The sequence below is a fragment of the Strix aluco genome, chromosome 12, assembly GCF_031877795.1.
Source record: "Strix aluco isolate bStrAlu1 chromosome 12, bStrAlu1.hap1, whole genome shotgun sequence".
Classification (NCBI taxonomy): domain Eukaryota; kingdom Metazoa; phylum Chordata; class Aves; order Strigiformes; family Strigidae; genus Strix; species Strix aluco.
This window is the reverse complement of record NC_133942.1, coordinates 4,208,414-4,223,126: the sequence shown is the minus strand read 5'-3', so window position 1 is coordinate 4,223,126 and position 14,713 is coordinate 4,208,414. Positions and strand designations below refer to the sequence as shown.

The following is a 14,713-nucleotide window of genomic DNA, read 5'->3' as shown; positions in this document are numbered from 1 at the left end:
ACCCGATAAACCTTTAATTCTTTTTTTTAAATGGAAAAGCATTCCTGCACTTTCTCAGTGGGATAAAAGAGCCCAGCTGAGCACAGTGCCACCATGCTCCAGATCCACCCACAACCCAACAGCCATCGGAGCCCACGAAATCAGCTCAAGTTGCCATATGACTCCAAAGAAACATTTTAAGGACCCCACTAAGGTCCTCCAATTTTATTAAAGGCAAAAATCTCATACATTTCAGAGCACTGAAGAGCTACAATTTTTTTTTTAATCAGTAATGTGGATATTTATAAATATGTGCTCGCGTGCTGCTGTGGATAAATGATGCATTGACAACAAGCTTCACTGCAGAATTCCTTGTTAATACACAATTGCTGTTCTTCATATCCAGAAGCAGGATGTAAAGGAGAGAAGCTCAAGAAGATTTTGACTTGCAAGGCAGAATTTTTCAAACCTGCATGGGGGAGAGGAGATTGACATCAGTCAGTGTTCACACCTTCAACTGTAATTATTTTAGGGGAAAAAAGTGTTTTCCACAAGGGAACTCCAACTGCAGAGTCCCAGCTGCAGGCTGACAGACCACCTTTCAATTACATTTAGATAAAAATCCTGCAGAAACTGCTTGGCAGGGGTTCAGAGTTCAACAAGAAATCCTCTGCCAAAATAATCCTTGCTCCCCACCCCAAGCACCAGCTGCACAGATATTCCCCCTTTATCCTGTTCTCAACTCCTCCGCCCCAGCTCAGTAAATCCTTGTCCCCAGAACCCCACCTCCAACCAAGCCTGGCACCCCTCGCCACCAGCGACCCTCACGCCGACATTCCACCACGTACGGGGCATTTCAAGCGAGATCTTGGCAAAGCTTGTCTGGGCACAGTTAATAATTATCCAGCCTCTACCTGGGCACATAACGAAGCCATTTCAACCCGCACTGAAGACATGTGACCTAGCTGACATAGTTGCAGTTTTCTTTTCCCTATCAAGGGTTAAACTAGTTTTCACCCGACTGCTAAATCCAGCTCAGTTATGTCCAGATAACGTGAAGAACCTGGAGCCCTCAGACTGTGACACACCAGTGAATAAAACCAAGACTGCTTTCTGCTTTGGCAGCAAGGCACTGATTCGCCTCAAATCCCACATTACCAAGCCGACATGCTGCCTGCCGCAGGGTAACCAGTCTGCCTCCCCCCACGTCCGGGGGATTTCCAGGTACAGCAACTTCCTTCTCACCAGGCAGACGACAGCACCGGGTGGTCTGGGGAAGCACTAGAGGGCACGCGACAACTCTGAACAGAGTTCCTGGCAGAGTTCCAAAGACACACCAGGAAGTTTTGCTCCAAGGAGCTCCTTTCTTTTGAGCAAAGGAGACTCCTGTAGGCAAGGTATGGCTAAGAACTGGCCAAAACAGTGGGTAGAAAGGGTGTGGGAACAGCCTCGCTCCCAATCAGCGGCAACACTTGGGGTTTTTTTGGAGGGGGAGTGGTTGCTTTTGTTCCTCAGCTCTGCAAGCTACACACTTCCTCCCTACAGAGAGTGGTCCACGTTCCCCTTACCAGCACAGAGCATCAGCGTTAACTCACCATGATTACCTCAGACACAGCTTACATGTCTGCATCTGCAAGAAAGAAGAGCAGAGCGTCAGGCTTCGGGGCAAACAGAACCCCTTCTCTCCCATCACCACGAGCCCACCCCCACTAAAAACAGCAGAGAAACTGCAGTAACCAGAGAGCGGCCCCTGCTTGGCTGTGTGCTTGCTGTAGCAGGCTGGGTCACCGTGATCAGTCCCCACTGCTAGCTACATCCTTCTTCATATTCACCAAATATAAACCCAAAAATCACTGCATGACCCATCTCTTTCTAGGCAAGTTCAGCTTGAAAGAGATCAGAGTGCTCCCCTAAGAGGTGTTAGGCAATAATAGCCAAATATTGATAATACCAACAGGAGTCTTCCCTGCCTGCTACTAACAAACTTTCACAGGCACACACAGCCCAGCTGAAACCAAGTTAATTTTCCATCTATTGCACAAGGCCTTCAAAATCTACCCCATTACAGCACCCCTCTTCCTAAGAAGAGGAACAGAGACACCGTGGATATAAATTAACGAGCTCTGGCTTCGGCACATGAACCACCAAGCAAAGCTTGAAGAGGAAGGCAAACAATACCCCAACGGAAAGACTGCGGCTCTCTGAAGGCAGAATGGGCCACCCTGCAAACGTAGACGTCGCCCTTCTGGGGGGTGAACGGCGCATACACCAGGCGCTGGAAAAGCCACTTGTCGTTGAAGGACATGTCCGCGTACTGCACCCCGGTCATGGGCTCCCCGTTCTTGAGGAGGGTGATATCGATCTTCGGAGGGTGGAAACCACTCACGAAGCAGTTGAGGACGTTTTCCTCTCCGCTTGAGGCATGTTTGCGGGAGTACACCTCCACCTTCGGCGGAGAGCTGGTCTCTGGAGAGGAGTGTAAGGGGGTAGTGAGAAGCAGGGCTGCAGCGGGCACCGCCTCGGAGTAGCCACCGACACCGGGCCCCTCACCGCACCTCCCGCCCGGCTCACGCGGGTAAGAGAGCCCCGCCGCCCCCCTCCCCGGTACCGGGCCCCTCACAGCACCCGCTCCCCACCATACCGGGCCCCTCACGGCCCCTCCGGTAACCGGTACCGGGCCCCTCACAGCACCCGCTCCCCACCGTACCGGGTCCCTCACAGCCCCTCCCGCGCCCTCCCCCCCCGTAACTGGCACCAGGCCCCCCCCAGCACCTGCCCCCCCGCCCCCAATCTGTACCAGACCCCCCCCCAGCCCCAGCGGTGCCCTTGGCGCCGCCTCCAGCACTCACCATCCGCCTTCCCCAGGCCGAGCAGGGCGATGAGCACCAGGACGCCCGCCTTCAGCACCAGCTCCATAGCTGCCACCCGCTCCGCTCCCCTCACGGACTAGCCCGCCCCCCTCGCCCGTCGCCTTTTATAGCCTCTGCCGCGCGCGGCCAATCGCGCTGCGGAGCTGCCGACGCGTCATCAGTCTCCAGGCCGGGAGGAAGCTGAGAGGTTATCCGAGCCCGCCTAGCGTGGGCCGCTTCGCTTTCGCTTTCGCTTTCCCTTCAGGCCCGGGACACCGCCCGGCGCTCGGCGGGCCCGGAGCCGCCCCGCTGGGCCCAGCCGCGGCTCTGCCCGGCGCCACAACAGCCGGGGGCTCGCCGGCAGCCCGGCCGCGAGAGGGGCTGCTGCTGCGGTGGTGCCCCAGGCGCGGCCTGCCCTGTCCCGGGGTCTCTCCGGCCCTTGGCCTTCACCTCAGGGATGGAGGCGTCAAAGGCATGAGGTGGTACCGGTGCTCACCAGGCTCCTGTTTCTCACCAAAAAAAACGCCTCTCGTGGAGGATTTCGCAACCAGGGCTGGTATTACACCAACAGCCAACACTGGTACAGCCTGGCTGCCTTCCTTCTTGAACCTTGGCGTGCTTTCTGTCAAAGCCTGGGCATCAGCATCTCTGTCTGGTGGCTGGGGGATGGACTGACTCTGCCATTCGAGTGCAGCACAGGCTCCGTGATATCAAACACAAGAACCCAAAGGTCAAAGATACAGGTTTTCTGGCGCCTCTTCTGAAAACAACTAAGCACTATAGCCCAGCTAGGCTGGCTGCACCTCCAAACGGCCCCATAACGCTGCTTGGGGGAGAGATGTAGGGCAGCTTTGAAGAGCAGCATTAAGAAAACCAAGGTTAAAAAAGGGAAATGAACCATTGTTAAAGAGCAGGCAGATATTTTATGCACCTAGGAGCTTGTCTGCTTGTAGTTTACAGGTCATGTACTGCTTCAGTCACTGTTTCAGGCTGGGAAGCAGGTACACATATATTGTTTTCCATCCAGCTGTGTAAGTATTAAAAAGTTAAGAAACAGAAAAGAAAGGAAAGTCACTACTAGTGGAGAGAAAAAAGCAGTATCACAGAGCTCCTCTAACTGGGTCTCTTTAAGACTTGCCTTCTTAATACATCCCATTTAAAGACCTAACTTAAATCAGTAAAACATGTACGGAGAACATCCCCCACACAAAGGCAGAAGGTAAATCAGTAGACACTGAGCAAAACAAAAAACCTGCAAATACTCATTATCAGTCCCCACCAGACCAGCTCTGAGACGAGCTCGTGCTCCCTTTGCTGGCTGCCTGGTGAGCAGCACTGGTGGCCATGCAGCTGCTGTTGAGTGTTTTCACTGTGAGATAAGGGGACGCAGCTGCTGCCAGAGCCTTATCAGGGATCTCAGGGCTCTCACAGAAATAAGCCCTGACTGCTGCATCAGCAGCTGTGCTGGCATCGGGGGGTACTGCCCGACCCTCAGACTAGTCTGGCTCCACTCAGGTGAGCGATCCCCTTGGCTTGAGGAGGATTAATTACACAAATAGCTGATTGCAGGACATGGATCCTTTGTGCTGACATCCGGGTTCTGCCCTTTGGGACAGGAAACCCTGGAGATGACTCTGCTGTAACCAGCAATGCTTGGCAGACTTTCTCCATAAAGAGAAGCTGAACCACGAGTTTCTTCCACATGATGTTTCTACAATCTGTACTGTTTTGCTTAGAGCAGCCAAATCTTCCTCTTTTAGGGCACTTCTGGTTTTATTAGCAGAGAGAAATATTTAAGGAGTGGGTGAGGCCTGACGTGACCGAGGGGCTCCCAGCATTCAGGGGGATGAGGGCAGCCTGCTGCGCTTTGTGAGATGCAGAGATTTACAGCGGCTTCACCTTAGTTTTGCCTCCCTGTGCTTTCAAATCTACTGCCATAGATGTCCGAGGCGCACTTCCAGCCGGATCCACCACATCCCACTGGTTTTCCACGACTGCTCAGAGAAGTACCAGCTCAGAAACCACCATCACTGGCAGGGAGTGATGAGAGCAGTGGAAAAAGCCGGGCTGGGGTTTTCTGTGCCCCGAAAGACCCAGGTGTTTGCAGTTTTACACCCCCTTTTCGCGGGTGGGGTCATGAAACCTCAAACCCATCCCTGCTCCACGTACCGGCGGCGGGCCGGGCCGGGTGGGCGTGACCTGGCATAGGGGGCGGGGAGAAGCGATTGCGCCGGCGCAGAACGCAGCTGGGCGCCGCCATGCTGTACGGCAGGCGCATGCGCAGCGGTGCGGTGCCGCCGGAGCGGCGGCGGCGGTCCGTAAAAGGCGGCGGCGGGGGCAGCCCGGCCCCGTAGAGGGACGCGGGCGGGCGGGTGGTACCGCGGTATGGCGGAGGGTGGCGAGTCGATTGTGAGTGCCCGCCCTGCTGTGCTGCTCTGTCCCTGGGGCTGTCTCCTCTCCCGCTTCCCTGGGTCACCCCCCCCCCCTCCCCTTCGGTGCCGGTTTCCCCGGGGCTACCTCTCTCGGTTCTGGCTTTCTCCGGAGCGGTCGGTACCGGTGAAGATGCTGACCTGGAGGTGCCGGTGGGGTGCCCTTCCCTGCCTTGTGCTCTGGTACTCTTTATGCCCCGGTAGTGGGGTGTTCACTCTGAAGCCTAATGGTGTTCCTCAGTGCTGGCCACGCTGGTGCTGTTCTGTGCCGGCATTCCCTGCACTGGCAGGAGTCACCTCCGGGTGGCTGCAGCCATGGTCTCGGCAGGCTTCAGTGGGCTCCTACCCTGTGTTGAGCCCATGGGTCATGCCCTCGCTGGCAGTGCCAGTGGCTCTCACTCTTCCCTTTCTAATTGTGGAGCAGCTGTGAGCCCTGAGGGCTGCCCAGCACCACCAGCGGGGTGGGGGGGAGGTTGGGTGCCCCCCACTTTGGGAGCATGTTAGGGTTACCTATCCCTTAGTGAGAACCTGCTGCTTTGACTCCAGATCCTTGAGGACTACCTGCTGGTGGAAGATGTGCCTCTGCTGGAGGAGATGGCTGAGGAGGATGAAGAGCTTGACCTGTATAACGAGATGACCTTTGGGTTAGGTAAGATCTCAGGGGCGCTCCAGTGTCGGGGAGATTAGTCAGCACCCAGTGGGGTGAGGAGGATGGAGGTGTGGGGGTGAAGAAGGTGTCCTCCTGCCTGGTGAGGAGCTGGGTTGGGAGCAGGAACCCCGGTGGGCACTGCCCAGGCTCTCACCCACCCTGATGTGCTCTGCTTCCCCCCTCCAAGACCGAGACTCCACTGAGGAGGATGCCGCAAAACCCTTGATGCCTCCAGAGACAAGCCCTGAACTGGCCAAAGCGGTGGTAGAGGAGATCGAGGCCGGGGATGAACTGGGGCTCCAAGTGGCTGAGCAGCTTGAGGAGCTGGGAGAGCCCCAGGAGGACGGTGGGATGGAGCTGGAGGCTGAGTTGGAGGAAGAGGAGGAGGAGCTGGGGACTGAGGAAGACCAGGAGTCCTGTGAGGAGCCCAATGACCTGGGAGACCCAGCGGTGATGAGAGCTGTGCAGAGCAAACCCACACTGGAGGTGACGTGTGAGCGGAGAGGGAGGGGACCCACGCCTGGCTGGTGGGCAGAGGGGCTTGCAGGGACCCACTGTTCTCCCCTCCATCCCCACCCCTGTGGGTCCTGCCCCATGGAGGGCACCTGCCTAAGGAAGGAAGATCTGCCATGCCAGGGCTGGGTATGTCCCTGTAACCTCTTCTTTGCTTGCAGAGCCAGGACTCAGCAGTGCTGGACAGCAGGATTGGTGCTTGCTGGGCAGAGTTTGGCAAAGAGGATGTGGTAAAAATGTTCCCTCCCATCCCATAATGAGGCTGCGTGGTTCCTGTAGTGTCCCTTGCCTCCCTCCTCCTGTCCTCCTTCCCTGCGCTGACCACCTCACTGTTTTTCAGCTGGCAATGGATCCTGTGGTGTGGGGGTCCTGCCCTGGCAGCATCCCACCCCACCACATGCTGGAGGTGGGTATCCCCAGCCAGGCCCTCGGGGAGCAGCTGAGGGCTCCCCAGTACCCTGGGCCAAGGGTCATGCGGGTGATTTGGGGTGACTGGGGGACCTCCGAAGCCTCATCGTGGGTCTGGAGGTGCACAGATGTGTCTCTTGGGTGATAAGGCTGTGGGTGGAGGTGCCCACCCTAAAGCAGAGCCTGGGTTTGAAGGCAAAGCTGTTGAGTCTGGGGGGCTGGGACCCCCATGCTGGGTGTCCCCATGGATCCCCTGCTGTTGCACACTGCCAGGATGGGAGCCTGGCAGGTGCATGGTCTGCTTGAGCAATCACCAAAGGTTTTGGTGAGCTGCCTGATGCTGGGGGAACTAAACTGATCTCAGCTGGGCCCCGTTCCAATCTTCTGCTGCCTCCTCCTGCAGGATAAAGCCATCCTCCAGGTTCTGGAGGGGCCCCCACCATCCCCCAATGTGGCCCTTGACTTCCTTGGCCCCACTGTGCAGAGGGGCTACGGGGGGTCTCCCCGGCTCAAGCGCCCTGACTTAAGACTGGTGTCTCCCAAGTCCTTCCCCCAGCGCTTTCTCCAGCAGGTAATGGTTTTCAGGGGGCTCTTGCATCCCCTGTGTCTCTGCCCTGCCCTTCCCAGAGGTGCAGATTTAAGAACAGGCTTGTTTCAGCATCCCCTCCTGTCTCCTGCCCTGCAGCAGCCTCCTCTGATGCCTCGCTCCCCATGCTCCCCTCGGCCCTTCACACCGGCTCACAGACCCTCTCCGTTCTTCGCTTCTAACCAGGTAATGCAGTGGGCTGCGAGCCACTGATGTGTCCCCTCTGAGGTGGCCCTGAAGCAGCAGGGGATAGGGACGGTGCCTCCCCAAAGCTCTGCCATCCGGGACAGACTTTTCAGCTGTATCTAGTCCTGAGCACCCGTGTCTGGTGTCTTGCCATCGGGGAAAGTGGAGTCACTGGTGTAGCTGTTGCTTCATAAACCCATTTGTCCTGATGTCCCCACAGGACCTGCGCCGGGCATGGTGTTGTGCTTGGTGTCCTGCTGCAGCACTGGTGATGGACCTGGGGCACACAGTCCCTGGTGACACCCGGGTCCCCTTGTCTTGCTCAGCTATAAATAGCAGGATCCTGGGGGGTATCACCTTGCCGTGGTGTCCTATGTGTCCCCTCCATGCAGGGAGAGGGTGGCCTGTGACGATGGGAGCCAGAAGCCAGCACAGAGCTGGCAGACACCTCTGGGACCCTTGGAGGGCTCAGACACTTGATTGCTTCTCTCTCCCTCTCCAGACCACAGGGTACGTGTCTCCGAGCTCTTTCCAGCCAGTATCACCCAGTATCAGCAGCCCGCCACGGTCTCTTGCCACGCACTTCGGTCCCATGTCTCCCTCTTTGGACCCTGCTCTCTTCTTCAGTCCGTCGGCCAGTGGCCAGCTGAACCTCAGGTAGCAAGATGGCGAGTGGGGTGCCCAGGTGGGACCGGAGGAGCCCCACCAAGCAGCTGATGGGGTGTCCCTGCTCTGGGGATGGCTCTAGTGTGGGTGCTGAGCCCCCTGACCCCCGTCTGGTCTCCTTTGCAGCCTGCCCAGCCACATGACCCAGCTGCACCCCCAGCACCAGCGGATCCTGACCCAGAGGCAGCAGCAAGGCGGGCAGGCGCAGAGGTAAGGGGGTCCCTGGGGAGCTGCAGGGTGGTGGGGGGGCTCAGGGCCATCACAGCAGGCTGCGATCCTCTCCTGTGCCAGCATCTCCCCCAAGAAGCTGTGGTCTCCTAAAGTGGACCCTTATGCTGGGCTGATGACTTCCAAGGAGAAGGACTGGGTTGTCAAGGTGGAGATGATCCAGCTGCAGAGTGAGAACATGGATGATGACTACTACTACCAGGTGAGCTCCTGCTGGCAGCACCGGTGGCTTATTCTGCTCCTCGGGGCTTGGGACTTCATCTCTTTGGGAGCTGGAGGGTGCCAGGGCTGGTGGTGCCTCCCCTCCTGGCTACACGTGTTGTTACAGACATACTACCACCGGCTGGAGCGCAGACAGGCTGAGGAGGAGCTGCTTGGTGGGCGCAACAAGCAGGAGCCCCCCAAGCTGGTCACACCCTTCATCCAGAAAGTGGAGACATACAACTCTGGTGAGGGGCTGGGGTGGGCGGTGGGGGGCCAAGCGAGGGCTCACAGGACGTGGTCTCACCATATCCCATCTCTCTCCCAGTGGTGCGCATCGCGGGCTCGCTGGGACAGGTCGCGGTGTCCACTTGCTACAGCCCTCGCCGGGCCATTGATGCTGTGCACCATGCCCTCGTGGAGGAGGTAGATGAGGGGAAGCTGGACTGGTTGGTGCTCTGGATGCCCGGAGATGCCACTCTGAGCTTTCCCCAGGCCCTGGAGCAGCTTTAGGAGCTGCTGTGACCAAGTATGGTTGCTGCCCCATGCTGCAGGACGGGGCACGCAGTTGGAGCAGGTGCCACCTCAGCAGTGGCAGCTTGTCCTCTGCTAAGGGGTGGGATGGGGCTCCGGGCAGTCAGAGTTGGCCGTGGCCTCCCTTTGGGGTTGCTCTGTATCCTCTGATCCCCAGGGAGCAGCTGGCCCACCACTCTGCCAGCAGTGGTGTCTGGTGCCGGCTGTAACTGTTGTGCCTTCATTTGTCCCCTCCTGAAGGCTGCGGGGAGCCACCGGCTTCGGGCGCTGCACAGGATTGAGAAGGTGAGCAAGCTGCAATTTCGGGGCAGGGCAGGATGACGCAGACACTCAGCTTTCATCCAAGGAGCTCTGGGAGGGGACATCTATCTGGGCAGGGGTCCTGCACAATCAATTGGTAGAGGATGCTTCAAGCTGCCCCCCTGTGCAATTTCTCCAGCTCTTCCTACAGCTGCTGGAAGTGGAGGAGATGCAGCGGAAGATGTCCCTGGCCCTGGAGGAGCAGCAGCCCTGCTGTCAGGTGCAGAAGAGCCAAGAAGTGGAGCGTATCTACCAAGCCTTGAAAATCAGGGCTTGCAGCAGCAACGAGTGAGTTTGTCATGGGGAGAGGGGAGTGGGGAGCATGTCCTGGTCCTTGCAGGGCTCAGATGGTCACAGAGGAGTAGTTCTGGGTGATGGTGATCTGGGTGATCCTGTCTTCTGTGTGTCACCGTGGCCTGTGCTGACCCTACCCATGAGCCTCGTCCTCCACTAGAGCTGATGCTGGTCCTTCTGAATAGGCAGAGATGCCGCAGGTCCCTGAGCCTGTGTCAATGGGGAATCTTTGTCCCCAGGGAGGCAGAGGATGAATTCCTGCAACTGCTGTGTGTGCAGAAAGGCAAGAAGCTCACAGCGCGGCTGCTGCCCCACCTGACCCAAGAGCAAGCGGAGAAGATCCTGCTGACCATCACCCACCACCTGCCCTTCCTCATGAAGAAAGATGTGCTGGACGAGGCGAGCACCTCCAGCCAGGGCAGGGGCATCCCAGGCTGCCTCCCTTCCCTGTTGCTCTTGCAGGGGGTCCACCCTGGGCAATGGGGGGGACCCATCTTGCTGGGTCCCAGCATGGCCAGGAAGCTAGTGGGGTTGACATGAGGCAGGAGCCTTGTTCCTTCCCTAAGGAGGTGGAGAAAGGTCTCCAGGAGGGGTTAAAGCAGGTCCTGCTGGCAGTGTCCCCCCAGGGTGGTACAGCATTGACCCTTGTGTCCCCCCCACCAGGTGTTGGGATGGGGCTCAGGGATGGGGCTGTGGCCGTGGTGGGTCAAACAGTCTCAGATCCCTGCTCTCCCCTCTGCCCTGCCCAGTCTCTCTCCCTGCTCTACAGCCCATTGAACGAGGTGGTGGGCAGGATGACCTTCAGCAAACTCATCGAGGTCCTGCAGGAGATGACCAGGCCTCTGCCTGAGTCCCCTGAACTGCCCCTCACCATGGCCTTGAAGAATCAGGTAGGTGGTCCCAAGGAGGGGGGGCCTCGGGGTGCCACCACCACCAGCCATGACACTCCTCCTGCTGCTTCCCCACAGTTTGGGATCTCCTTGCTCTACTCCCTGCTGAGCCACGGTGAGAGGCTGCTGTCCTCTGATGTGCCGCTGGAGCCGCGCGGTGGGGACTTCGAGATGTGGTGAGGGGCTGTGCAAACAACGGGCTTTGGGGTTTGCCGGCTGGTGGGGTGCTCACCCCCTGTGTTGATGCCCCCAGGACAGACATGGTGTTCCTGGTTGCTCGGGAGCTGTCACAAGTGCCCAGGGCCTTGCTGGTGGAGCCTCTCTTCTTGCCTAGCAACCTTCTCTCGCTCTTCTGCCGCTACCTGGACAAGCAGACCGTCCACCACCTGGAAGCCAAGATGGAGTGAGTATTGCCTGGCATGGCTCCCTGCTGCAGCCAGGGATGCCTCAGATGCCACAGATGACATCGGAGGCTCACTGCTTCTGTCCCCTTGGGGACCACATTGGACACAAGTCTCTCAACCTCCACAGGGCTGAGCTGATCCTTGTGGCTTTGCTCCTGTTTTTAGCGATCCTGGGACCATCCTGGCTGATGCTGGGTTTTGCATTTGCAGTCAGGTTCACCACACCTTGATGGCACGTCCCTGTGGGATGAAACAAAGTGGGGGGGGTGCTAAGCTTGAGGGAACCCTCCCAGCAATTTAGCCAGCAGCTCTGGGGCACGCTGGGGTGGTTGGGCAGGCAGGCTCCAGGCAGCTGCCAGCAGTGTGTGTGTGTGACAAACTGATGCTCCAACTTCCTCCTGTCCCTGCAGGTGCTCCCCGCTGCTGTCGGAGGCTGCCATGCCGTGTTGAGCCCCGGGAGCCGGGGACGGGAGCCGGGAACGGGCAGGGCCCAACGCTGTGACTTTGAGTTTCAAAGCGAACACTTACCCTGGTGCAGGGCACTCTGGGTGAACCGGGCACTGGCAGGGCCGGCGCTCGAGGGCGGATGCTGACCTGCCCTGGTGCCTGGGAGCACAGCACGGGGAGGCTGGTAACTTATTTTGGCCTTGTACCCAGCAGCAGTGAGCACTGGATCATGCCAAGTGTCAAGGCGGGGTCTGCACAGGGGCACTGGGAGCACTTGGGGGTGAGTGACTTTTGTGTACAGCACTTGAAGTAAAATAAAAAGGTGATTAATGAGCTTCTCCGACTCCTGTGGGCAGCTTCTGCTGTAAGCATAGGGATCATGGAGACATCACCTGGGCATGGAGACTCCTGGTTGGGGATGGTGGGGATCCAAGTGCGCAGTAAAGGGAAGGAGAAGCAGGGAGGGATGCACAGAGGACCCAGAAGGAGGTTAAAGGGGGATGGAGGAGAAGGCAATGTGCTCAGAAGGGAGTGGAGGGGATCAGAGGACCCATCTGTCTGGGGACAGAGGGGAATTGAGCCCCCGGGGAGGGGAATGGGCTGGAAGAAAAGGGATATGGTGGGGAAGAAGGAGTTGGAGCTTGCCCTGAGGGGAAGGGAAAGATCTGTGTATGCAGAAGGGCACATCTGGGTGTGCATGGGAAGGATATGGAGTATGATACGGAGTATTGTGAGCACACAGGGGTGGGTAATAAAGCACCTCTTCTCTCTGCTGAGCTCTCAAAGGGTAATTAGTCTAAAGGCTTGCAGACATAGTCATGATGAAGTTCCTTTGGAGCGCCTTGAGCCTCTTTGACCATGACTACCCCAAGCTGACCCTCACTTCTGCATCTAGGGCTGAGGGAGGGTGTGCCTCGGTGTAACATCTGGTGTCACTGTAGAAATCTTTGTGGCTCCTGCCTGGCTAGTATGGTGAATATAGTGGGATTTCCCCTAACCCGATGGGACATCTGAGCCTAGGACACCTCTGCTTAAGCACCTGGATGTCTGTCCATCCAGAGGTCTGAACTTGACACCCAAAGCCTGGTGTATATTCAGAAGAGATTTGTACCAGACAGTTGTCTCATCTGCAGACTGATAGCTTGTGCCCAAGCTCCAACCCTGTGTAGATGAAAGTAGATGAAACTATTCCTTTAAACTGTTGGGCAGGATTTATCTCCGCTGCTTATCAAGACAGCTCACATCTTGGCTTCTGACACACACTTCAGAGTAGCAGCTGAGATGCCTGAATACTGCTGTACAGAGACAAGAAGTGCTGCAGATGCGCTGCAGGACCTAGAGGGCACTCCTGCCCTTCGTGCTGGAGGCAGGGTGTAGGCTCTTGATCATCTAAAATGGTGTGAGGTCCCGCTGGAAGGAGCTCCAGGATCATTCTGGCACTGCCTTTGGCATCCTGATGCCTGTCCTGCTCACTTTGGTGTCCTACAGCCTCGGCCTTTTCTCTGCCCTCAAGACTGGTTTTGCCAAAAGCAGGTTCAAAACCTTCTCCATTTACTTCTCACTTTCTTGCTGAAAAGCTCTTCTTTGGGACAGCTGTGTTCATCCACTGCTATGTCACTTCAAAAGAGTGACTCTGGCAGGTTGTCAGCAGGGTGAAACCCATAGTTTCAAATTCACTGAGGCAATCTGGGATGAGACCTGCATGGTGACCCACCTGCAAGCCAAAGGATGCACCTTGCCTCTACAAACCTTAGAAACAATTTCAGATAGAAGAGAACTAGCAGCTGCTCACTGATTTGTAGGAAGAGAGGACACCAGTGAGTCCTTCAAGATAAAGATAAGCTGTGTTATGTTTTCAGTTTGTGACGGAGCAGAGTGCAGGCCTAGCACAAGTGCTCCTTGCCTGAGAGCCAGCGTGGATGAAGGAAGGAAGTGCAGCGTGGTTGCAATCATGTATGAAACCAACTGCTCCAATGTCGAAGGGTTGGGGGTCTCTACTAGACTTTGCTGCTTTGCAGGAAACAGATGAGCCAAAAGAAGGAAAATCTGTCTCTTGGTTACTCTTCCGCAACCGAGGGGATCTGCAGCACCCAGCGGCTCCCCTTGGTGCTTCCCACCCGGAGAAGGAGACCCTCTCCCTGGGGCACCACCTGGTGAGTTAATTCAGCTGAGGGGTGTCAGGCAGGTCAGGGGCCTTGTCTGGTTTATTCACATTGGGATCTTCTCCCTTAACCCAAAGCTGATGGAAGTCCGGGGTGTCTCACCTGGCTCTGCTTTACCTACTGCCCTGCCCAGCTCCTCCTGGCACTGTCCTGAAAGAACCACCAGCCCCATGGAGTGGTGGAGACCCATCACCATGAGTGAGCGACTGGACTGCAGGCTGTCACTGTCTCAGGGATACGGGGCTCATCCTGGGATGTCTTCAGGGTATGGGATTCATCCTGGGCTGCAGGGAAGAATAGTTCAGGTTTGCACAAGAGTTGTTACTGGACATTTAGGAGAGGAGTCAAAGTTGGGGAGAAGGAGGGATTGAAGTTGTTTGTGGCAGTGTCACCTCTCCTGGGCTGCTCCTGAAAATCCTGGAGCTGAACAAGTGGCCATCCTGGTCAGGGTGTGGAAGGGGTGGTGGCTGTCCTGTTCGAGGTGTTGAGGGAACTCTGGCCATCTTGGTCAGGGCGCTTGAGGGGGACCACAGCTGCCTTGGAGTCTGGGGATCCTAGGGAGGGTGGCTGTGGCCATCTTGGTTGGGGCATCCATGGTGTCTGGATCAGGGCACTGAGGGGTTGGTGGCCATCTGAGCTGGGACACCGGGTCTCGGTTGGGGCCCCTCAGCTGAGTGGACCATGGGGTCTCAGCTGGGGCACTGAGAGGACCAGGACTATCTCCACTGGGGTACTGAGGGGACTACAGCCGCCTCTCTCGAGGCACTGAGGGGACCATGGCCAGCTTAGTCCCTGAGGGGACTACGTGGGGGCACCCGTCCTTGACGCCCTCCCCTCGCAGAGGCCTCCGCCGCCCCCCCAAGCTCCCTCAGGCCTGGGCTCGCCCAGGGGCCACCCCCACTCCCCCCTCCGCCTGTGCAATGGTACGGCCCGGAGAGCCGCCCCGCCCCGCCGCCGAGCTCGTGGCCGTTTCCATGGGGACGGAGAG

General features: G+C 57.5%; 2 protein-coding genes across 11 annotated transcripts; one reads left to right on the top strand and one right to left on the bottom strand.

Moving 5' to 3' along the window:
• Positions 1 to 170: 170 nt before the first annotated feature.
• On the bottom strand, positions 171 to 2,975 carry B2M (beta-2-microglobulin). 2 transcript variants are annotated; one of them, XM_074837896.1, is made up of 4 exons: positions 2,829 to 2,975; positions 2,158 to 2,445; positions 1,575 to 1,609; positions 171 to 448 (listed from the first exon to the last, which is right to left on the bottom strand). In XM_074837896.1, the coding sequence occupies exons 1-3, from the start codon at positions 2,893 to 2,895 to the stop codon at positions 1,596 to 1,598; spliced, it is 369 nt and encodes a 122-aa protein (XP_074693997.1). In that variant the 5' UTR covers positions 2,896 to 2,975; the 3' UTR covers positions 171 to 448; positions 1,575 to 1,595. The 2 variants fall into 2 exon arrangements, with proteins under 2 accessions (XP_074693997.1, XP_074693998.1); XM_074837897.1 differs by having other exon boundaries at positions 1,584 to 1,609.
• PATL2 (PAT1 homolog 2) lies at positions 2,443 to 12,790 on the top strand. 9 transcript variants are annotated; one of them, XM_074837888.1, is made up of 20 exons: positions 2,443 to 2,554; positions 4,769 to 4,925; positions 5,804 to 5,906; positions 6,094 to 6,392; positions 6,581 to 6,649; positions 6,760 to 6,825; positions 7,231 to 7,398; positions 7,486 to 7,599; positions 8,102 to 8,256; positions 8,392 to 8,475; positions 8,557 to 8,695; positions 8,822 to 8,942; positions 9,023 to 9,120; positions 9,469 to 9,513; positions 9,668 to 9,816; positions 10,062 to 10,221; positions 10,572 to 10,712; positions 10,791 to 10,888; positions 10,966 to 11,115; positions 11,527 to 11,906. In XM_074837888.1, exons 2-20 carry the CDS (start codon positions 4,872 to 4,874, stop codon positions 11,564 to 11,566), a joined length of 2,253 nt encoding a protein of 750 aa, XP_074693989.1. In that variant the 5' UTR covers positions 2,443 to 2,554; positions 4,769 to 4,871; the 3' UTR covers positions 11,567 to 11,906. The 9 variants fall into 9 exon arrangements, 8 of the variants coding, with proteins under 8 accessions (XP_074693989.1, XP_074693993.1, XP_074693990.1 ...); XM_074837889.1 differs by lacking the exon at positions 2,443 to 2,554 and adding an exon at positions 4,236 to 4,343 and having other exon boundaries at positions 6,581 to 6,646; XM_074837890.1 differs by lacking the exon at positions 2,443 to 2,554 and adding an exon at positions 4,236 to 4,343 and having other exon boundaries at positions 9,680 to 9,816.
• Positions 12,791 to 14,713: the final 1,923 nt, after the last annotated feature.